Genomic DNA, 23833 nt, shown 5'->3' with positions numbered 1-23833 from the left:
ATTATTACCCCTATCCTCTTGCTCTTGAGTTAAGAAATCTGGAGAGTTCATAATAGAAATCTAGTTTTTCAGTTCTAGTTTCTCAACTTTTAAAAATCAACCCCCTTATGGCAATTAACCTTATAGACAGGGTAGTGATATACCAGAAAGAAACAAAAGAGGTCTACTTGAAGACTAATATAAACACCAAAGGAAATTGTTACATTTACCTACAATTTGAAGAGGACTAAATCAATTTCTCTACCAAGATGGCCTAAGCGTTCCCCCATAATGTTTACAAATCAGGACATTTCAGGACAACAAAGAATTCCATTCATTCTCTTATGCTGACAAGCAAAGGTTCTGACAACAGCAGCGTGGATTACAGACTCTACAGGACACTTCTCTTAAAAGTAAAAGTTTAAACACATATGTTGTTACATGGCTTGGATAGTAGCATATGGCTGTGGTACCATATGGCTATAAACATATGGGTAGTTCACTTTTTAGTGAACAAAAAGAAGCAGGGTTACTAGTGCTTTACTTCACAAATTCATTCTGCTTCTCCCTGTCACTTGGAAGCTTTTAGCAAGATACAATCCCTGTACCTTTTACTGCCCCCACTTGAAACCCTCATTTGGCAACACAGAAGTAGTAGCAGGTCACTAGAGCATTACAAGGTTTATCTTAAGAACAAGCCCACCACCCAAAAAAAGCCCAACCAAAAACCCTACAAAAAAACTCCAACCAAACAAACATCACCTCACCAAGCAGAACAGAATGTTTCAACCCCAGAGGATAGAGCAGAACAACACAAGAGAGCTCAGCCCACATCTCTCTTTAGAGTTGCAGTCAGCTGCTGTAAATTGTCAGCACACTAGTAACCCTCTACAAAATTTATCTATTACCTTGAGATAATGGCAACTGAGCAGCCGTACCTCACATGATTTACACAACTTAAACTGACACAAAGAACAACCAAGCCACCCAGCAACAGCAAAGAGAGCTCGCTGCTTTACTCCCCTCCTGCATACCTGGCTCCCACCAGACTTCTGAATGGCTCCAGCAGCTGAATCAAGACATCACCTGTGTGAGGTGCACTAAATCCACTTCAGAACACAAAAGGATACAGCCTTAGTGCTCCAGTCTGAGTCCCAATGGCCAGTATTTTCTGAACCGGATCAAATGCCAAGGCTGAAGGTTGGTAGGGGAAACCGTGGCGTACAGTCTGACAAGTCAGAGCAGCGCAGTAACAATGGGCCAAGCAGGATACCAAAAACAAACAGAATCAAGACTGTATGTTAGAGAAGAGGATTCAATGTTAATCACAATTTTAAAGGAACTACAAAGCAATTTGATCATAGACTGAGAAAATCACCTGCCTTACATGAACCAGTCACAAAAGATTTTATAGTCATAATTACTCATTCATCTTCAAGCATCAAGAGACAGTCAGACTTTCTAAAACTTAATTTGAATCTTACATTTCTTCTGTATAAAGACTGTATCAACTCAGCATTTCATTTTCTCATCGACCTCATTCCCTGAGTAATCTTATTTTCAGCTCTAACAAAGACATTAAATTATTAAAATCTGAGATGTTCCTAGCAAGTTTGACAACAAAGCCAGACATCATCAGAACTATTATAAACTACTTGACTTGCTTTTCTGAGAATCACTTCAATTTCAATCCAACAGACCCAACATGACAGTGCAACCTCTCTCAGCTCAGTAAAGAAAAAAAAGATAGCAACTTGAGCTTGACAGAATCAATCTCTCATCCTCTACTTCCCTCAAATAGAAAAAGCAGTCCCAGAATTGACCAAACAAAAAAATACTTCAATGAACAAAGTCAAACCCCCTCAACCATGGGATTCTTTGTTAATATGGAGCTATTGGCACATTTAGCTTTTTTGGTTAGCCAAGACTAAGTTGGTAATTGACCAAGCAATAACTCCATTAAAACTTCTCAGGCTGCAATTAATCAGAACTGAAAACATAATACAAGTGTCACCTACTCTTACTTCCACTCTAAATGCTCACATCCTAAGCCATACAAATGCCAGCTTTTCCATTTCTAAGGCTTTAGTTTAAAGCAGAGGTGTTTCATGACCTCATAAATGCACAGCAAGCTTCTGATATAGTCCTTGTACTTCACTGAAGTTGCAGGCATATCCCACAACTTTCTGCATTTCACAACTGAATAAAGTCTAACTGGCAACAGCTCTGCTCCTCTCCACATTCTTTATGAGCAGCTCCTGAAGGCAGCAGAAATGCCTGCAATACACAAAAAACCGAGGAGAGTCCACAAACAAGCTCATCCATGTCAAGTTAGGCCATGAGTGCACCGCAAAGATAAAAATGACTATTGATATTCCAATCAGTTTTTATTTCTCTTGATACAGCTGCTGGTTAATTCGCTGCATCATTTTCTGAACCGTGCAGACACAAGCTGCAGTTATCCTATCCTACAAAAAAATAAACAAATAAATAAACGGGAACTTCGTTTCTAGATAGGATTTGCAATAGCAGCATCACCAACTTGGCAACACACTGCAGTGAAACCACCACCACAAACATCGAAAGCCTTTTTCAGGCATAAAGGAACAGGATAAATGATTTCCAAATAATGCAGAGGGACAGAGTCCCTGTCCTTCGGGCCCATCAGCAGAGGCTTCTGCTCAAACGCCGCGATGATCAGATCTGCACCACAGCTAAGTATCACTCCTTCCCCCATCCATCCAACTCTTTCTACGAAGCCCTAGTGAACACTGTCAGGGTTACTCGCATGAAAGAGCCTAGACGACGACAAACCCCCAAACTCTCCAAGAAAGATGACTAAAGAAATCCAGCAAGACCTGTACAGCTACACCCACCGCTCTCTTCCCGTCTTCGCCCCCGAAAATAATCAATCCAAACAAGTAAACAGGAGCGGCGGGCAGGCTCGGCGGGGTCGGCACGGAGGAGCAAAGCCCGCAGCGCCCATCGCGGCGGCGCGCCCCCTTCCCCGGCCGCCCGCCGGCTCGGGGCTGCAGCATTCATTCACCTTGCAGAGCTGGAAGTGCTCGGACTGGAGCGTCTCCTGGATCTCGGTCTCCCGGTTCCCCGCCTGCTGCTGCTGCGCGGCGGACGACGCCGAGGCGACGGCAGAGACCGCCGTCAGGCCGTCCAGCACCTTCCTGATGTTAAATTTCCTCATGGTCCTCGGCGGCGGCGCTCCCGCTGCCCCGGCCCCGCCGCCGCCGCGCTGTCACGGCCGCGCCGCCCGCCCCGCAGGCGGCAGACGAGCCCCCGCCGGGAGGGCGGTGCAGGGGCGGCCGCGGCCGGGGGCGCCGCGCTCCTCCTCGTCCGCGGCGAGGGCGGCGAGGCGTCAGTCCGGCAGCGCAGCGGCGCTTCTCATCGGGGCCCGCGGGCTCGCAGACGGAGACTGGAGCCAAGCAAACAGGAGTCGGTCAGCCCCCCGAGCGCCGCCACCGCCGGTCCCACGCTCGCCGCCCGCGGCCGCCCCGCGCCCTGCCCGCCGGGGAACGCGGCTCGCCCCGGGCCCAGCCGGCCCCGCCCCGGCCGCCCCTCCCTCCCTCCCTCCCGCTGCCGCCGGGGCTGTGCGGGCTGCCGCGCCTCGCCTCGCCGCCCCGCGGAGCTCCGCGCCCCCCGCACGGCCCCTGCCACTGTCACCCGTCCGCGTGCGTGCGCGCGTGTGCCGCTCCCCTCCCGCCGCCGCAGCCTCTCCCCCCGCGGCTCGGCTCGGCTCGGCTCGGCACCCTCCGCCTCCTCCTCCTCCTCCTCCTCAGAGCTGCGTGTGCCGCCAGCCAGTCACCAGCGGGGCTTCTCCCGGCTGCTGCCAGCGCCTGCCGCCGCCCGCCCCCACAACCATCCTCCTCCTCCTCCTCCTCCTCCTCCTGCCGCGGAGGGAGCCTCCCCCGCCTCTCGGTCGCTCCCCCTTGCCTGACAACGCGGAGCGCAGCGCCCCGGGGAGGAGGAGCGGCGGCAGCGGTACCGCGGCTCCCGGCCCGGTAGCGGCGGGGCGGCCGCTCATGCGCGCTGAGAGCGGCGGCGCCCGGATGTGGCGGAGCCGCTCCCCCCGCGCCGTGCGGGGGCCGGGGCGGCGTGCGGGGCGCGGCGGGGCGGCCGGGCCGAGCGCTGTGCTCCGGCGGGGCGGAGCGGCGGCAGGTAACAGGTGGCGGCGGGCAGAGGCTGCCGCGGGCAGCGCTGTCAGCGCCGTCCCTGCCGCCGGCGCGGCGCTGGAGGCGCTCGGCGGCTGCGGCGGAGCCGGGCCCCGCGCGTGGCGTCCCGCGGGAGATCCCCGTCCCGGGCGGCGGGGCTGGCGCGGAGCCGGAGCCGGCCGATCCCGCGGTGGGGCCGGGCCGGGCAGGGCGGCCGCCGGAGCGGGGACAGCGCGGAGCGGCGGCGGAGCTGCGGGCGCGCCCGGAGGAGCGGCGCGATTCCCCCTGTACCGCTCACCCCGAGCGCCCTGCTGGCTCCGCGGGCGCGGCCCGGAGCGCTCGCTGTGCCGCTGGGCAGAGGCTGCGGTGAAGCTGCCCAACACCGCCCGGCGGAGTCGCGGCCAGCTCTGCCATCGCAAGGCGAGCGCCGGGGTTACGAAGGTGCTTCCATTCATTTTTATGGCTGCAAAAACAATTTAAACAGGTGGCACAGAGCCAAGCGTTTCGTTCTGATAGCCACTGTTGTAGAGTATTCTGTATTTGCTTTTACTTTTCTTTTACTGCGAGCTTGCAGTTTGGGATAGTCAGTGGTCAGGCAGTAGATATTATTCCGTCTTAGTCATGTTTCTTTATTCATGAAGGTCATAATTATTTGTGACACGTTATTGAACTTCTTTTCAGCTAAAATTAACTGATCGATCCCTTTTGGAGGGAAAACTGGTAGAGATGTGAGTCAGGACGCTGGCTCACATTTCCTAGCCTCAGCATGAATGCCTTAGCAGTAGAAGACTCTGCAGGCTGGAAAATGGTCCTTTCAGGTGGTGTTTCCAGCCTGAGGCCCGGCACGCTGTGTTAGCCTAGTGTCCAGTGCCGTAGTGCACTGAAGGATGGGCATAACCCGAATGCAGTGGTTTTCCTACGATGCAGCCATCTTCATAACCTCAGAAGTAAAAAATCCCACAAACTCTTCTTAGACATGTAAGTTCTTGTTAATTTACAGCTGTATTGCCAGCAGGTATATGAGGTACAGGCATTTGAAAGAAACCAAGGCAGTTCACATATTCTTGCAAAGTGAACTTACACAGCTGTTCCTTGCATTACTGGGACAGAAATGTTGGACATTTCCTAAAATCATCTTGGTAAAATGTGAAAGAATGCTTCCAAAGATGACAAAAGTCCTAGGAAAAAGAAAGAAGTAAATTTAAATGAGGTTCAGTAAATATCTGATGTGAGAATCAACTTAATTTTAAGAGATGAATATAATGATATGATAATTATCTGTAAGATATTTTAGCTAACTGTGTATAAGTTACAGAAGTAATGTCTATTTTCCCATCTATTCACACATCTTTATTATAACACACTGAACTGGGAAGGAAGCTGGTAGAACTTGGCCATGTTTGAATGGTAAATATAAGCTGTTACAGGTAAAGACAGGTACACATATAACTTTAAGAATGTAAGGTATAGTCCCTTTGAGACCTTCTGTTCAGTGTGTTTTAGGCCAGGCTCTGCAAACACTCCTAGATACAACTTTGATAGTACAACTAACCTGATTTTTTTCATAGGAATATTAATCACAGCAACAACCCCCTCAAAACTGGGTGACAAATTAAAAGACATTAAAAGCTCTCTTTTTGCATACTGCAGTCTCTTTCTTTTTCTTACTTTCTGTATATTTGGTCTATGAATGCATTCTTTATTTGTACTGTACATTTTAGAAGAAATATTGGATTTGATTTTCAGCTTACATTAGTGCCTAAGAGGAGCACCTCATTCATTATTGCAACCTTGTATCGATACATGCAAACATTAAGTGATACAATATACACTTGGTTGGACCAACATGAGTTCCTCTTCCTCATGCTTTCAGGTTAATGCCATTCAAGGAATCAATGTTCTCTGGGACTGCAGCTCTTCCTGTGAAAATGTTTCAAAAAATTTTGTCCAGTGAATTAGTGAAAAAATTTGTTGGGTTCACTGGGACATCAGTTGGAACAGTAAAAGGCCTTTTAATATTATAGTTCAGTAAATACCCTCTTTATCTCTCAGAATTTAGGTGCTGTATTTGAGAGCTTTTTTGGGTCCTCCAGCACTTACACAATAACCACATCCTGTTTTACAAACAAGACCATTCTGCTTAACTTCCTTCATGCTGCCCACTCAGACCTTCCGGCCTCCAGTGTCAGAAATCACTTGCCAGTTTTATACCCCAGTTCAAAGCCCAGTATCTTGCACAGCTGGACAAGAAGCAGTGAGACCCAACTAGTGTGCAACGTTGTTGTACTCAGCTGTGACAGGGTCCAGCTGGGACAGAGCCAGTGTTAAATATTCACAAGTTTCTTAGGCCCCAGCAGGGCTGTCACCATCAAATGAATCCGCATGGCTTATGTTTTCTTTGCCTGTCATTTCTTACTGGTCTTGTTATCTAAGCCTCCTAGAAAATGAGAGAGGGAATCATTTGCTCATTTCTTGATTGATATTCTACAGATACCACATGAACAGCCACTGTTCCTAATAGGTATCTGAGACAATGGGGCATGAAGTGTTCTGCATATCTGTGCCCACAGACCATCAGTTAGCGTAGGTCAGACTTGTTGGGTCTTTTGCCTCAAGGTATTCACAATAACTTCACAGATGACTGTAGGGTGCAGTTATCACTGTGCTTATGAGCCTTCTTGGTTGGTTTTTGAGGGGGTTGGTTGGTGGTTTTTGTGGGATGATATATCACCGGTGTTACCTTGAAGAAGAAAGGAGTGATTGCAGTCCCGCATGAGCCAGAATGAGTAAAAGCCCACCCAATTATAGTGTATTCTAAAATTTGTTGGAATAATCAAGAGAAGAGGGTAGGTAATGAAGTGAAAGGTCCATATATGGTGTTTGTCATTAATTTGTACTTAAGCCCCAAAAGTGTTACTGGTTGTGTCCAGAGAAGGCTGCAGGGGATTTGCACACCCTGCAAATTTTTTGGTAATTATTGCAATACTCAGCATATATGAGAAATGGATCATCAGAAGCGACCTCAAGATCCCTGCTTGGCCTCTAACAGCACTAAAGCTTTTGAAAGTCAGTCAATCCAGACTTTGAAGTCTAAGAAGCACGCTTAGCTTTCCTGAGAACTTCTTAAGGTGCTTAGTCACTGCAGTCAGGATCGACTGAGCCCTAGCCAAACATTTCCTCGCCTTAAATAGAAAGAAACTTGGAAACATTTCTGGACTAATCTTATTCAGGTTGTTCTACTCAAATGTATTGGACAGGGCAGTGTAACCACAGCTCCAAGTAAGTTTTGGAATCTTTCCTGCCTGCTGGGAAACTGCTCAAGCTTTCTAGACTTAGAGCTGTTGCCAAACAAACATCTGTGATTTTTTTTCCCACAATAATCTGCACTGGTGATGAATCCTAAGGAGGACTCCCAGCTGCAGGTGAGGTTTTTATTTTTCTGCAGCTTGGTTTGAATAAGCCGTAAACAAGACAGAAACTAAGAGTGTGTGTCAATTAGCTGGTCAGCTCCAGGAAACAAAAAGCTTTGCTAGTGCTCGCCAGAACCACAGCTGGAGGTGAACTGTCTACTGTTTGTAAATTCATGCATTTCAGAAACATCCTGATGGACCATGCCTACACTGATAGATGAGTTTCTGCATCTGGAAGCCTGTGTGGTCTTTGGCAGGCACACAGGGCATCCATAATAAAAGACCTATGGAACAGCATGACTAGCACTTATATAAGGATGCCATCAGGCTGTATGGACATTCATGGCAGAGACACACCTGCTGCTGCAGGGTCTGCACCAACATTCCTGCACATTCAGCTTGGGCCAGCAAATAGAATGACAGGTGCTTATATTTGTTGTTGAAATCTGAATTGGCAGAGCTTTGCAGCACTGATCTACACAACCAGCATAGCAAATAATATACAAATGTCCATGTAGTTGTTGTGCAGAGCTGTAGCATGGCAGAAGAAAGGCATGGATGTCTTGGAAGAGCTCAAGGAGTTGTTGCCAATTGTGCACTGTGGGTCTCAGACTGCTGGTCACTACCAGTGACAAGAGATGAAGAGCTGTGATGCACAAGGAGGGGAGAGTACGTAAGGCAAAAGAGAGGAATGACAGCAGAACTGCACAATGGAAACATGAGAAGGAGGTTGTGCAGCATTCTCCTCACTATCTCACGTGCTTCTTTGCACCTTTGTCCCACCACTGTCATGATGGACCAGAATAAGGCAGTGTCAGCTATTAAACTGTGCATTAAAATTTATTGCATCTAATGAAAATATCTGTGTTACTTAATACTGAAGTGCAATGTTGTACTTAGGCCTGTAAAATTCACATCTGTTATACTTCAGATCTGACCCTTTGTCAATTTATTCCATTCCTTACTATTTATAGTTTTTATAGATACTTTTTTGTGGATGAGTTGATTTCATAATATTTATCTCAATCTGAAGGGCTTTCAGCCTCTATGTTTTTAGGAAAATCATTACTCAGGCACTGTTAGTGGATGGTCAAGATTTACAGGAGGAGCAGATAATACATATATTCAAAACTGAGGTTTCCTTAATGTGTTGTAGGTCTTTAGATGTCAAAGCAAAATTACAAAAATGATTCTAAGGAATTTCTAATTTTTGCATGATTTATGCAATCACTTCAACATTTAACTAACCTGATGTTTCCTTCAATTCAATCCAGGCACTTTCTTAACAGTTCCTACAAGATTAGGCTACATCACCAGAAGACATGGTTTACTCCACTGACAGAGTGACATGCTCATTACCAGTACATAAATTGCATCCTTACTTGCCTTCTATCATATTGCTTCTGTAATTCCATCTATTCTGATGGATATTTGAGATATATTAATGCAGAGTCATGTAAGCACAGAATAACTGAAGCGAGAAAGGATCTCTGGTGATCATCTGGCCTACTGGTCTACTCAAGTCATAAATTGGATGCAACTTCCATATCAGAGCGTGTTCCCTACAGTCATGTCTAAGTTTTCATGCCTCCCAAGATGGAGATTGTTTAACCTCTGTGGGTTTTTTTTGCTTTTTTACAAAATAAAATTACAATTTCACGTTCCATTCGCTGCATTTCTATTTTCTAGTTTTTACATTAATAGCAGGCCTAAGTCAGTATTAAAATGTCACATATACAATGCTAGTCAGAACAGGTTTTTAATAGCTTAAGGCTATTATCCATCTGGAAAAATATGGGCCAATATTTACTGAATAATGAATATTGTTTCATATGGATTTATCATACACATTTTATAGTTTTCAGTCAAGTATATTACAAATGCTTCTTATTACAGTGCTACTTTATGTCCTGTGTGAAGTAAATATGAATTACAATCTTTCTCCATGAAAAGAAAGCAAAGTATTAGAAGTGAAATCAACAAAAGCTTTATAAAGTAGCCAAATTAGGATGAAGTATGAGTGTCTGCCAAGTGAGGAAGGTTCATTTTGTACTAAATGAATTAAAGCTAAAATATGATGGACAAAACAAATTTATCCATTCTGAAAACAGAATTATAGTGGTGCAATGTCTTTCAAATACAGAGATCTGTTTATATGCAGTACTTTGTGTGAAGTATAGCGTTTCAGACAGGATCCCTCATCAGCAAATCATTTAAAGTGATTGTCAAACACAAGAAAAAAACCCTTTTTTTTTACTGTCATTCTAATTACAATGCATTAGTTGGAAGGTCTGTTGTACAGTAGTTTAACAAATTAGACAAGTACTCAGACTACAGAAACATTAGGCCTTTGTTAATAATGGCTCCTATTTCGCTGGTATTTTCTCTTCTTGCTTTAAATTAAAAGTAGTGAATTACATAAACCGCAAAGCTAAGCATGCAAGCAAGTGGACAATCGCTTTAAAGATGCTGAATCTAGAAGATCCAAAATGCATCAATGCTTCATTTAATTTTAGGCTTTCATTTTTTCAATACAGTTATTTTTATCCCTGTTACCATTTTTTTGTGAATGCAAACCCTTCTTCAGTATAAGAGCACCAGATACATATTTAAATTTTATTATTAGCTCCATCCTGTGAGAAAATTTCAGATATCATGACAATTAAAGCATTCACCATAAAAGTATGAGCATTCTAACATGCATTCTAGCATGCTCTTAGCTTCATCTGCCTCGTCCTGCATCTCCCCCCACTCCCTCCCAACTGGTGAGACAGGAGGTGAAATGCAAAGACAGCTGAGATATTACAAAGAAAATGCTGGTGTGCTCCAATTTAAGAACAAAATAATCTGAAATTAACGAGGTAAGTAATTGTTTCAGAGAAAGTAGACAGGTAACAAGGCAAATGGGTAGGAGAAGCCTAGAATATGCAGGATGGATTCCAATTTATTCAAGTCAGTCATCCTGACAATTCTCTTTTCTCCCATTCTTTAAAATTTTTTGGGATCTGTCCCAGGACACTACCAATCAGTGAGCTTCTTGAGTTGGCTTTAGATCCAACTGGTGACTTAAAAAGTGTAAGACTTTTTGAAGTCCTAATTGAGGCAATTGAACTTTGACATGAAGTAGGTGATTGAATCTAGAGGAAATTGTAAGATTTAACTAGATCAGCTCAGCAAGCTCCATAGTGCATGGCATTGTCGTGACCAAAATTCAGACCTATTGCTGAGATTGGGTTGAGCAACTTGATGTATTATCACAGTTTTCAGCTTTACTTCAGGCAAGGTGTGTGAGAAGTCATTAATATCTGCTCCTTCAAATCTCCCTGTGAGTCAGCATCCCTGCTGCTGTAGCACTTCAGTCAGACTGGTTCCAGCATCAATTAGGAATAGCCAACATTTATGAATTATACCTTTATTTTATAGCCCATTTCCACGTAGGTGCTCAGTTTGAGAAGATGTTTCCTGAGTCACGGTGGGAGAAAAACTTTGCACAGAGGCCCCCCCCTCCTTAGGCAAGACTGACAGGTTAATGGGAAAAAAGAGATTGCCTTAATTTTAGCAACTGGAAGTTGAGATCTCCACACACAAGGCGAGCGGTGCTGGTTTAGCTGTGCGAGTCTGTGGTACAGCCTGTACTGCTGCGTGCAGCTGTGCCTAAATTACATCCTGCACTGGGAGCCGCTTCATTTGCATTCGATTTGCATCTCTCCCCTCACATGGAGAGCAAGTGGCTTCCCTGGAACAATGTTGAGGTGTGTCTGGAGGAATCATAGAGGCTGCTGGCACAGCCTGAGGTTACCCACAGCTCGGCCTCCCAGCTAGGGAGTGGAGATCCGTTTTCCCTCTCCACAGCCAGCCCCACTCCCTCAGTCATTCTCCTCAGGACACCTTCACCTGGTGGAGCCTGAGTGGCCCTTACTTACATTCTGAACTTTTTCAGGCAAAAATGGCAGCTAAGCTCTTGAAAAACATTCCATCCTAACAAATATCCCTCTCTTTTCCCCATCCCTGCAAGTATCCAAGGCCAAGATGGTCAGGGCTTTGAGCAACCTGGTCTAGTGGAAGGTGTCTGTCCATGACAGAGTGGTTGGAACTACATGATCTTTGAATTCCCTTCCAGCCCAATGTTCTTCTGTGATACTAAATACTGAACTGCACTAACTCTGGGCCATGAAGGTTTATTGTAAATATGGTTTAATATGTAGTCAGGGCACTGTGTGAGGGCTGGTGGCTCTGTGGGTCATCAGTGTCTGCTTATGGGAGTCCATTGGCGCAGCCTGGAAACCAGGATGTGAGACACCCACCAGCCAGGAGCAGGCAGCCATGAGGCCCAGGGCAGCCCCAAACCTGGGCACCATGGGGAACCTCCATGGGGATGTGTCAAGGCTGGGCTGGGCCATGGCAAGCTGCAGAACGGCCTTGCTGCAGCATTTCTGGGGCAGGGGTTGGTGACTCCAGGTGCTGGCATGAGTCCTGTGTCATGGGAAGCCCTGGGGGCTGCCAGGGACAGTCAGGGCTGGGAGTGCCCCCAAGGCTCTGCCATTTTTATGCCTACATCTAGAGTAGCAATTCATATCTGAAGAGCAAGCAATGGAAATATTTTTCTAGGTCATGAATATTTTTGTCTAGAAGTCCAGCAAAAGCAATTTTTTTTTTTGAAAATAAAGGTGCATCCCATAAATAACCATTGTATAAAATGTTGGTGAGTTATTTTCTTGCTCTTGTATTTATATTTTGCTGATATATTCTCCATATATCAGCTGATATATTTGTGTCTTCTATCTTCCTTGTGCATATGCCATTCAGATTTGGAGACACTCCTGGACTCACCAAATTTCAGGAATCTCTTAGAGCTACCACACAGAAGAGAGGCTGCTCTATCTTTCAGTAAGTGCTTTGAAGTACTTTAGTCTGTCTTGCTGATCCCACAGTAAACACAGTTTTTTAGAATCAGGATCTTAGGCTACTGAACAGTATTTTCAAATAATTATTCCTGTTTAAGCACAAATTTAGTGAAGTATATATCTAACAGATGGATTCTTAATGCCTGTGACTTTGGAGCTTTCAGGTGTTGACAGATGTCTTGAAAAGGCATCTCCTTTTCTCCTCCCAGAAAAAAAACATGTTAGGGTTATACCATAAAGTAACTTCAGCTGTGCTGAAATGGAACATACAAGCATTAGCAAACCTTGCCCTGTATATGAAACTATTCACATAATGCTGAGTAATAATGCTTTGTTCTTCACACCTTTTGAAAGCATGGTATCGTTGAGCTAAGTAAACAATTAAGTAGAATAAGAAGTTTATCTCCCTATTGTGATCTGAGTAGGTTCTAATTACTGCTATTGAGTTCTGCATTCAGCGCTGTAACTCTCATATGTCGTATGCAGCTTGTTTCCTCTCAGTCTCTACAGAGAATTATGTGAGCAGTATAATTCTTCCTTTGGTAGTTTTCTTTGAGGTGGAGAGCCAGTTGCACATATCTGCTGCTGTATTTTTGTACAAGAGAAGATATGATCAAAGAAATATGCCTTGTTCTTCAGCAGAAAATTATAATATTTGTGACAATACATGAAAATTGTAAATTTAATTCAGTGAAGAAATAGGACTTTGTGTAAACAATAAAGGAAAAGCTTTCATTAAGGTGAAAGCATAGAGAAATTTTTCTTCTGTGGATGTACATAGAGTAAGTAAATACATAAATAGCAGTGCTGTTTAAACAGATTTTCCCTATAGAGCTCTTGCTGCCCAAAACCCATAGGAGAGTTCAAGCAGTAAAATTTATGTGCAATAGAAGTAAAACATTCTAAATTTTAATAGGAACAAAATATGCTCATTTATTTTCATGAGCTGAAAAATATCAAAATTAAACAAATTAAAAGAAGAGCATAAATAGGTGAAAGCAAGATTCTGCTTTGTTTTGCATAGGTTATGAAAATGATCTTAATCTACCACAACCTAGTATTTAGTTTCTGAAGTAATTACAAGCATTTTGGAGTGTCTGTAATAAACATACAACTTTAAACTGAGTTTAGATACCCCACTCTCTCCAGTCAGAGCAAGGGGGTTATTTCCCTTGCATAATACAAAATATGCAAGAGGGTAAAAAATAATGTGATCTGGAGGTCAATGACTTCCAGCTCCGGTGGATTAACAGAGAAACACATCCCAAAACTGAAGATCCTTTGGTGGAGGTCTCTTCTTCCAGCTCCTTCCTGTCTGAATGTGGAATTGTGAGTGCTTCAGCTGACCTCATCTCCACAGTATTCCATGAGTGAGAACTGTGCAAAGGACTGTGTAACCCTCCATGGCCCTGTATTTTAATGCATTTTTCACTTAGTCTTCTTTTATTCAACACTTATACCCCTCAACTCTTCATTTTATTGCTCTAGTTTGGAAGTCCTTGACCTAAGATAGGCTTTAAAATGGAGGAAAAAATGGAGGAATTGTGTCTAGTATTACATACAATTATCACTTTTCTTATAGTGCATAAATTTCTTTTCATTCCCAACATGCTGTAGCAAAAAAAAAAAAAAAAAACCAACAAAAAACCAAAAAACAAATCACACACACACAAAAAAAAATCCCCACAACAACAACAAACCAAAAAAACAACCAAAACCCCCAAAATCCTAACAGAAATTAAAATAATGGATCTGAATTGATATACCTTACACATAGAAAACTTAAACATTACAGGAGATTGTTTTGAAAGACAAGAAGAGTACTCTTTCTTGCTGAAGTATCTTTGCACTCATAAGAACAATTTTACATGTCTGAGGTTACTCTTGAGAATATTTGCTTTCTTGATCTTATACTGAGAGTAGCCTCAGGGTGAAGAATTTATCTTTAACAGAGAAAAACCCTTCTACAAATAAAGTGAATAATCCTCCCCAGATTTACTGTCTGGAATAATTTAGTGAAATCTAGATTGTCAAAGATAAGGGAAAACTTGGTGTATTCTATTTAGTCATTATTGATGTCCTTCTGATCAGTTATTATGTAAGAAAAGTAATTGAGTAGACCTTTGTAAAAGACAAAATATTAAAGTAAAAATGCCTTTCAGATATAAGGAGCAACTTCAAAACAATAAGAATGTTAGCAAAATATTTCAACATGTGTTTAATATGTGCATTTACATATATTTAATAATGATCTTGAAAAGGCAGTTTATGGCATCTAGGCAAGAGAACTAGTCAGAAGACTTCCCAAAACTAATAAGAGCCATATGAATAGTAAAATAAAATGCTTGTAAATTAATATTTATGGTGGGAAAATTTCAAATAATAATATGAATATCTATTTTCATGTTTTAAATTACTATCATCATGCCTATAGAAAGCTCAGGGAGAAGCTATGCTTGGTAATAGCAATCAAAATTTCTAAATTTCTAGAAAATACTAATGCATATTGGACTGAGAGTGAACTTTATCATTCTAAACACTATTGTGGAATGAAAATAGGTAAGGAGAGTCTGACTTGTTTAGGAGAATTGTAAGGTATTAGAACGTAAGTCTACATCACTGAGGAAAGAGTTGAATCAAGGAGGCATAAGTTATATACAAATAATAATGAAAAAGAGAAGGTTAAAGGGGGTTATGAGATGGGGATGTGGCTATACGTGGTATAAAAATGGAAAAATAAAAGAAATGGAAAATGCTGAATTAAGAGCTAACAAATTAAAAATTGACAACAGGCTACATCTCTTATACTATACCAAATGAATTGGTGTAATTTGATGGAAAAAACATTGATCAGCCAAGAGCTGTGAAAGATTTTTTTTAAGATATTTGGATGAGTAATGAGTAATAAGCACATCCACTGATAATTAGGTGACAACTTTGAAAAATATTGCATATAGACATTCATGACCAAATTAATCAGAATTTTCCTGGAGTTGGGAAGGAATTGCTTGTACTGAGAGATGAGTTGCATTTCTTCATTTTGGATGTCTTTTCTTAACTTCCTGTCCCCAGTATTATCTGCTGCCAGACACAAGATTAAGTGGATCACTGATTTAATTCCATTGGTAAACTGCTGTTCTACTCCCAAGCAAGGCAACATTTATTTGTTTTGTCCTAGTTTTTTACTTATGGCTGAGTTTCTTTTTGTTTACAATACTTACAAGTATCTAGATTTCTTTATTGTTAGCTATTCCCTGATTTATGATATTTCCCTTCATATTTTGGAACAAGCATTTCCCATCCTCTAAACAATATGAATGGGACAATTAATCACTTTCTAAGTAATATAAATTAGAAAGATTCCCTGTATTGTTTATATGTGTTTGAGAACCCAGGTTAAAATTATATGTATTGTGCAAACATTGTATCTGACCTTTAAAAACTTAGGAATATTTTGACAAGAATCCTGGAAGACACTTGAAATTCAAGCAGCACTTATGCCTGAGTTTCTTGAGGAGAAATTTTCAGCATGTACAAAGAAATATCTGTTTCTATGAAATATTTGCACTGTTTCAGGATTGAAGGGAGTTATGAAGGATGAGCACTTTTAAATCTAAAAGCTGCTTACAGACCACTGAGCATACATATGGTTCTTTAAATATTCTTTACTGAATAATAAGCTTAGCATGACCATTCAGATCCATAATTTTAACAGCATATGTGAATTTTTCCCAGTGTTGAGATTTGTGAGTGGGCACTGTAGTGGTTATTTCACTCACAAGTTTTCAAATTATCACAATGCATTGCAAAGAAATTTACTCCTGAACTATTTGTGTCAAAGCAAGCAAACACTGTGTTTTATATATATGTACATATCTACATATATATGTATGTATGTATGTATGTATGTATGTATGTATATAGTGTTTTGTATATACATTTATTTTGGGTCAATGTTTTTATTGTGGGGATTAGTAATCAAAATAAGAAGGAAAAGAGTGAATCAAATGCTAATCTGAAAAATCAGGGCATCATGATAGCCTGGAGGTACGAGATTCAGGCCTTGAAGGGCAGCTCATCCCAATGGTAGGATAACTCACATAAGAAATTCCTGCCACTGGGTATGACTGAATTCAGCACTAATATAAAGCAGGAATTACTCCATAATTTTTCAGATACTAGAGTGGCAGAAATTATGAAATCCCTAATCAGAGATAGAAAACTTGTTTTTCGATAGGTGTGTTGACTGAAGTCTACAACTGTCACTAATCAATTGCCTTGGAGTTTTTCTAGGTTGCCCAGGGCTTCAGTCTCGCTCAGAATGAACATCTTAAAAGCAACTCACTCTGCAAGTAAAACTCAGTGTTTAGGTTATGGTGCTGTCAAAGGACAGGGCCAAACAAAATATTTGCTTCAAATTCTTTTCTACCACAAACTTCTCTTTTGGACTGAACTGTCCCTTGCTCTCAGATGTGGCAAAGGAATGAAAAAGTGAGAATTTGTGTTTAAAGAAAAAGCATTGAGGAGCTTAAACTCACTATGAAAGTAGGAATCCTCTTGAGTTTTTTGTGTAAAACATCAAATGAGAAGGGTAAAAGAGAGTACAGGCAGTTCTCCTGGGGAGAGTTCAGAGGACAAATCAATTCTCTAGCCATCTGGAATCCCCTATCAAAGTGAAACCCCTCAAATGCACCTGTATAAGCCAGACATGCATTACAGTCAATGGTGAGGACCCAAAAAATCAGGACAATGACTTCTGATACTTACTGTGAGAAGACCTTCCACCAAGCCTAATATTCTGTTAGTCTGTAGAGTCTGATTAAGATAAAATAAAGTGAAATCTCAACAGGTGTCTATACTCAGCCTTCTAACACCATTTGAGACAGCTCTCTGCAGGGAATGGGGACCAGGCAGGACAATGATTTGTGAACCTGTTGGTACCCAGAGAGAGCTGAGAGGAAGATACAACTATTGCACGCTTGAGCATGGTCTGTGTGAAAGGAGGCATTAACAATTCTCAGCAGTAATTGCTCTCTGGTTATTAGTGTGTCTTTGCTAACTTTAGTCAGCCATGAAGAACATACTTAATGATGGTGAGATGGTGCATAATGATGTAGGTCTGAAATTTTTAATAGAAACTCTCTATGTGACAAATGATGTATTAACTTTAACTTGGACTGAGTCTTTAATATCCTGCCCAGTGAAAGAATCTCAGAAATCTTATGGGTAGTACCAAATTTACAGGCAACTTTCTCATTAGTCTTTAGAGGTTCCTCAGTTTGATCTTGCAGCTGGTAAGGAAATGAGTAAATTTTGAGGGGTGAACAGCCTCCCAGATCTGTGTTTTACTTTCCTAAATATACCAAGAGACTGGTGTGGTAGTTGTTGCAGTCTCTGTGCTGGAAATTGCACTTCACTTATCTGCAGTAGAGAATAATATAAAAAAGAATCATTTTTGCTTAAGAAAACTTCCTTTTCTTACATAAAATATTAGGAGTATGCACTTTTTAAAAAGATAATGTGAACTTTAGAAAACTGGTGCCTCTTGATATTCATGTAATAAATGACTTTTTACAAAAATATTGCATTTACAAGGCTTGTGCTCAACTTTGTTGATTCTGTTCTGAAAATTAGAATTCTATGTCTATTGACCATCTGTGCTTTTTTTGTTTTAACTAAAATTTGCCAGATTTACAGATAAAAAAGAATTTCCTAATTGGCACCAAAGCAAATACTGCTTTGGAAAGTGAAAACCAAGACTGGTGTTTTGCTGTCTCACATGTCATGATAATGGACCACCCCCTTGGCACCCTAAGCAGAACAGAAATAGTTGGTTTGCCTCTAATTGCACAGTTTTAATCACACAGTATATAAGGAAAATGGAATTAGTGTTTTGATATTGACAATGTAAAACCTGGCTCGTTTTTTTATTGTCTTTTTGGAGCTGTGACAAAGCTAAGAAATAAAATGTATATTGTACAAAGGTTGCTGTGATGTAACTGACTAAAAGCAGAAAACACAGCTGAAGTAGTGCCCCACGATAGATAATAGAGATACCAAAATCTGACCCCAGCAAGTAAGTGTTAATATTAGGCTGTTGAAAAACAAGAAGTTTCAGTGTCTGTTCCCTTAGGAGAAAGAATGCAAATATGCCTATATTTACCTCTAAAGTAGCAAAAGCCAATCTTTGACAATAATTATTTTTTAATGCTACTGCATAGCAAATATTTTTTTAACTTATGCAACATAATAGCAAAGATGATCTCAGTAAATATAGACACAATCTTACCACAGGCCACTGCCAAGCCTAATAAAATTCCCTAAGACATCATTCAGCATTGTATGCTTTTGATAGACACATTTTAGACACCAAACCCATTATCACTATAAAACTAATAAGTTGTTTGTCTAGAGCAAATTTTAAAAGGTCATAATGTTTTTTTTTGCACACATGTCTGTAAGAAAATAGTCAAAATACTAGGGATGGAGTGTTGGCATTCATCAGGGCTTTAGTAAAACAATAGCTGCAATATGGAGCTATGACCTCCATTTCTCAAAGCTGCGTCTGGTTTGGAAATACCATTATTTCAGAATGCCCACATTTTGTTAGTAGCCTCCTATTCTAATCCTAAGTGTTGGTTACCAAGGAAGTTACATACTGGTAGCCAACAGATTAAATGTATTTGGCTGCTCAGTTTGGTGTTTTTCCTCCCTTAATTTTACTTAGCAAGTGCCTCCCCATTCTTGTGGGAGATGTTGAAGCAGAAAAAGTGGGGACAATAGGCACAGGGTACATCTTCTGTGTCCTGGACAGGGTGGGCAATTTTTTTATTTTTTCCTGCTGTTGCAATGCATTTTTGAGCTCACAAATATTACACTTCTGAGGGAATGATGACTTTTGTTTCCAGCTGCCAGAAAAAGAAGTGCCCTTTGTTTGCAGCCTGTCAATGGAATGACCTTTCCCTCCTGCCAATTCATGCTCAAGAAATACACGTGATTGTTTTCCCTTTGCTGCGTGTTTCAAGATCTTCCAAATTTGTTTGATCAATAGTTCAGAAGCTTTCAAACTGACATGAGAAAATACAGATTTTTGCAGACTCATTTTCAGTTGGATCTGAAGCAGATGAAGCTGGAGATCAGCTAGAATTAATCTGTACTTAATGAAGGAAACTTGCTGAATTTCTATAAATGCTTGCCTATGACACATATCCAGAGTTATATAAGCAGTCTGCCATTTATGCAATCCGCTTTGGCAATATTTATATTTGTATTCAAATCTTCCTTGTGAAAATAAATCAAAACCTTCTAATTGCCTATCAGTCAATAACCTGTCTTTTGGAATGCTACCTCAAAGGCAGCAACAGCCTTCAAAAGCTGCTATTAGGCTTTCAGAGTTGGCGTAGCCAGCAATACTTTATTTCTGCTATGTTCAAAGCAGATGCTGCCTTTCTCTTTAATGAAACCATGCAGACACACCAAATTCCATGTATCTGCAACAAAAATTTCTAAAGTAACTTCAGATGCATTCTTGCCTGTTTGGCTACGTGGCAGGTATAGATGTATTCTAATGACTTTTGCCTGTACTCCAAGTTCTCTGGCAAACACATGGCCATATCAGCATGGCATTGTATCCAGGCTACAGATCTCTGCTAAGAAGCAGCATATGTTATCCTGGGCACATGTGACCTGTTAGCATTGTGATGCTGCTTCATAAGCTCTGTAGTCTCTTACCAATCTCTTTTCTTTCTCTGAAGATCAATGCAAAATTGACATTAGGCCCTCTGAAATGCTCCATTCTGACAACACATTTCCATCAATAGTATCTGCAATCTCCTGTTGCAATGGGTAATGGCCAAGAACATCTACAGTGAAAACTCCGGCATGTAGAGCTCTTGCCTACATGAAACCAGTTATGCCAGCTGTGGGTATCTTAGGTGCTTTTAAAAAACACACCTTAGAAACCACTGCCTGCACTACCACACGTGTTCTTTGAGTGACAGGAAGCAGGGACCAGATTTTTAGGTGATTTTATAGAGGATTGCTTGTTTGGGTGGCACAACACTTTTCCACTAAGGTGCCTGATTTTTGATAGATTTTAGCAAGTAGCATGGTCCATGCTGTGCACAGGATGGATTACTTGCTTAATTTGCCAAGTCAGGAGCCATGGCTGCATTACATGTATTAATTGATCGATTACTTCCCTATTGATCTCAAATCTAAAAGTCTATATTGTGTACATTTCCTGAAAGCTGGGACACACACAGAACTCATAAATCTCATTTTCTCACAGAGGGTCGGTTATACATCAAAGACAGAGCAGTGGCAAACAAAGGTGAAGACCCTTAACCTCAAAGAAAAAAGTTTAAGTGAATTTTAACCAAGGAGTACGTGCATGAAGATCAAATGTGGGAACAGTTATAGCAGCGTAAGCTGTTGTGCTGGGGTAAGTTTGGGTGGTGTCTCTGAGCCCTTAGAGACCTGTGACCAGCAGCTGAATTCCTCTTGCCTTCCACGCGGCCTCTCACAGAGATGTGCTGTTCTAGCTGTGCCTCTCAGCCATGTTTTGGTGGGAGCCATGCTGTCCGTCTACCCTCTGGCAGCTGCACCAGGACCACTTCTAAAAGCATCTTAAATTATTATCAGCTCACTCAGTAATTTAGGGGTCATGGCAGAGCTGTTTGCAGCCAAACATGTATTTAGCACAGACTAAGTGAACCTTTGCTTTCAGGCAATTACAGCTTTGATGCAGCAGCATCCAAAACTAACTCTCCATTATTTTCACTGAGTCAATGGTCTGCTGTTGCTTCTTCTGGGCAGAATATTCTGGTTGCCTCAGCTGCATAAACTCTTGCCTAAATTTACTTCCTGATGGCAAGCACTTAATCACATGGCTCCACAATGTTTGCTCTGGAAGATGGCAGTAAGCACTCCCACAGGTGGGGAAAGACCTCTCCTGGAAGTTGCAGGGGCCACCCTTCAGGTTTTCATTGCAGCCTCTCAAGGGAGAATGCTGCCTGAATTGAGAGTGTTTCTCCCTCACTGCATTTCAGTGCAAAGTGCCAGTGATTTAAGGCCAATGTTTGAGGGCACAGCTCTCAAACAAACATGGTCTGTTGCATTAAGACGCAATTCAAAAAGTTGCTCAACTGTTAGTTACTGGTTCTTGGGTAAGAACTGATGAAACACAATGCAAGTATTTCTAGTCCCTGAACCTGACTTTGCCTTAAACAGAGCAGATTACTTGGGCAGCTACATGGAGAGGTACAGTAAGCAAAGAGGCAGTAAACATCATAATCCTAAACAAGTCCCAGTTGCACTTTTCGAGATTACAGTCATCCTTCCCTCCGCTCGCCCTTCAGCATCCATCTACCAAGACATGCATTCTCGGAGCAAGTGTTGGTCCATCTGCTTATTAATGGAATTTTCCATATTCCTACTCAGAGCTACATGGCACTGGAGAGCTGCCATGCTTGTGCCTAGTGTAAGGCCTCAGAATGAGATTTTGTGCCAAAGTAAAAGGGTATGTGACTTACCACAGGTACCAGCTATGCCCTGAAAAATGCTACTAGATGCTCTCTCTACTAACTTAAAATCCTTTAGCACCTTCAGGACTGTGCCTTGAACTCAGGCTCTGAGCAGCTGGCATGTTAGGTGGAAGCTGATGCCCGTGGATGGAAAAAAAAGATCCATAGTGCAAAAAGGAGCATGGTCCGTGCTGTAGTCATATCAGCACAGTGTCATGCCAAACTCATTGGGCTTGCTGAGATGTAAAGCTTAGTTCATGTCCATTGGCTTCCTTTCACAGGCAGGCTGCTTCCTGAGGCTAAACCAGTGTGCTGGCACATGTGCTACACCATATTGTCATACCAGCTCCTTTGGCAGAGCTCAGACACTCGTGCACTCCCCTCCTTGTGTGCTCTAACTCCCCTCCAGGTATCTGGGAGAGTAACTAATGACTGAGCAGTGGCTCTTTACACAGTACATGCATGGTGCTGCTAAGCATCTACAGTCTTGCCCTTACTGCCTTTAAAAATCTCGACCTCAATGAGTGTAGATTGCCAGAATTCTGACAATCTGATAATATCTGATAATAGCCAGGTGACTGCAGGAGTAGGACAAGACACATTTTTGTGGACCACTGATAGGTTGATTCTTTTACAAGATGTGAATGATGCTTTCCCACCTTACACGGATGTTCTCAACAGAAAGGTGTCAGTGCATACATCCAGACAAAATGGTCTTCCATCTACACATTACTTAATGAAAGACCCACTAATTACTGGTAGTTACTGCTAGTCTTATGACAGAGCCCGTTTTTAGAACAATTTATGGACTTTCACTTTCCTTTTCTTTATAACCTCATTTATGTTTGTTCTTAATTATGCTTGGGCTTCTTCATTATCTTCCATATCCCAACAGCCATGATTATATCAGCCAACTGCTTGATTGCTGTCTTAGGAGCTAGATAGAACACCTTCCTGTTCAGCAATTGGAGATTCCATGCCTACCGTGGTAAGTAGCCTAGGAGTGCACCGTCCTTCAAAGACCACTAGCCAGGTAAACAAAACATACAGAGTGCAAAATCCACATACTGAGCCATTAGATGCTCTCCCATATTTCTCAAATCCTCTTCTTCCAATCTCCTCTGCCCCCTTGAAGAGCCTTTAATCCTGACAGGTGAATTGCACTCCTACTGCCTCTTTCCCTCACTCTTCTCAAACCAGCTCTAGTAGCTCCATGCCAAGATGGCATTTTGCCACCCCAGAACTGAGCATTACTATTTCAAAATTTTATTTCTTACTGTCACTGAAAATCTAATTTTGGACCAGGAATAGGGTCAAGTATGTGTAATCTTTGTGTTTGGATCCTGACAACAACACAGGATCATGTAAATGCTTCTCATTTATTTTGTCACTTTTTGTTTTCCTCTTTTCTACTCATTACTTGGTTTCGTTTATCTTTCCTCCTCACGTGTAAAATTAAAATAGAGATCACTTTAGAACTTTTAGAAAAACTCCCCCCCACCAAAAAAAATCCAAAAAACCCTAAAAATCCTTCCATACTGTTAATTTCACATCTGCAAAAGCAGATACAAAAATCCCTACCACCCACTTTTGGTCAATAAATATCATTACTGCAAACAAGCATGAGTTGTTAGAGCTGAAGAAATCAAGATGCGCTTTTGACAGGTTCATTTGGCAGTGTAGGAGGTATTCTACAATTCTAAAAATATGTTCTATTTTCACAGACATTTTGAGATGTCTCTGTAAGTTCTCTTACAGAAGATGGCCTAGGGCCCATATGGTACAAGTCAATCTGACAGATGTTATATAATAATCTTTCTTGATTAAACTAGTACAAGACATTCTCTTCTCAC

At 41.8% G+C, this 23833-nt stretch overlaps 1 protein-coding gene and 1 long non-coding RNA gene across 8 annotated transcripts in view; one reads left to right on the top strand and one right to left on the bottom strand.

Moving 5' to 3' along the window:
• The window catches only part of STXBP5 (syntaxin binding protein 5), a 104381-nt gene extending 101177 nt beyond the window's left edge, over positions 1-3204 (bottom strand). For 5 of the 7 annotated variants that reach the window (XM_063151538.1, XM_063151540.1, XM_063151541.1 and 2 more), the window contains exons 1-2: positions 3026-3204; positions 1110-1207 (exon numbers count right to left, since the gene is read on the bottom strand). In XM_063151538.1, the coding sequence (XP_063007608.1) occupies positions 1110-1207; positions 3026-3178 (251 nt within the window). In that variant the 5' untranslated portion in view covers positions 3179-3204. The remainder of the gene's footprint in view (positions 1-1109; positions 1208-3025) is intronic. The other 2 variants (XM_063151542.1, XM_063151544.1) reach the window with 1 other exon arrangement.
• A 6929-nt stretch (positions 3205-10133) lies between these two features.
• The window catches only part of LOC134416728 (uncharacterized), a 32299-nt gene continuing 18599 nt past the window's right edge, over positions 10134-23833 (top strand). The window contains exons 1-2 of the long non-coding RNA XR_010027349.1: positions 10134-10413; positions 12359-12439. This is a non-coding gene — a long non-coding RNA (uncharacterized LOC134416728). The remainder of the gene's footprint in view (positions 10414-12358; positions 12440-23833) is intronic.

The sequence above is a fragment of the Melospiza melodia genome, chromosome 3 (genome assembly GCF_035770615.1).
Source record: "Melospiza melodia melodia isolate bMelMel2 chromosome 3, bMelMel2.pri, whole genome shotgun sequence".
NCBI classification, from domain to species: domain Eukaryota; kingdom Metazoa; phylum Chordata; class Aves; order Passeriformes; family Passerellidae; genus Melospiza; species Melospiza melodia.
The sequence above is the reverse complement of the archived record's forward strand: the minus strand, read 5'-3'. Positions and strand labels throughout refer to the sequence as shown.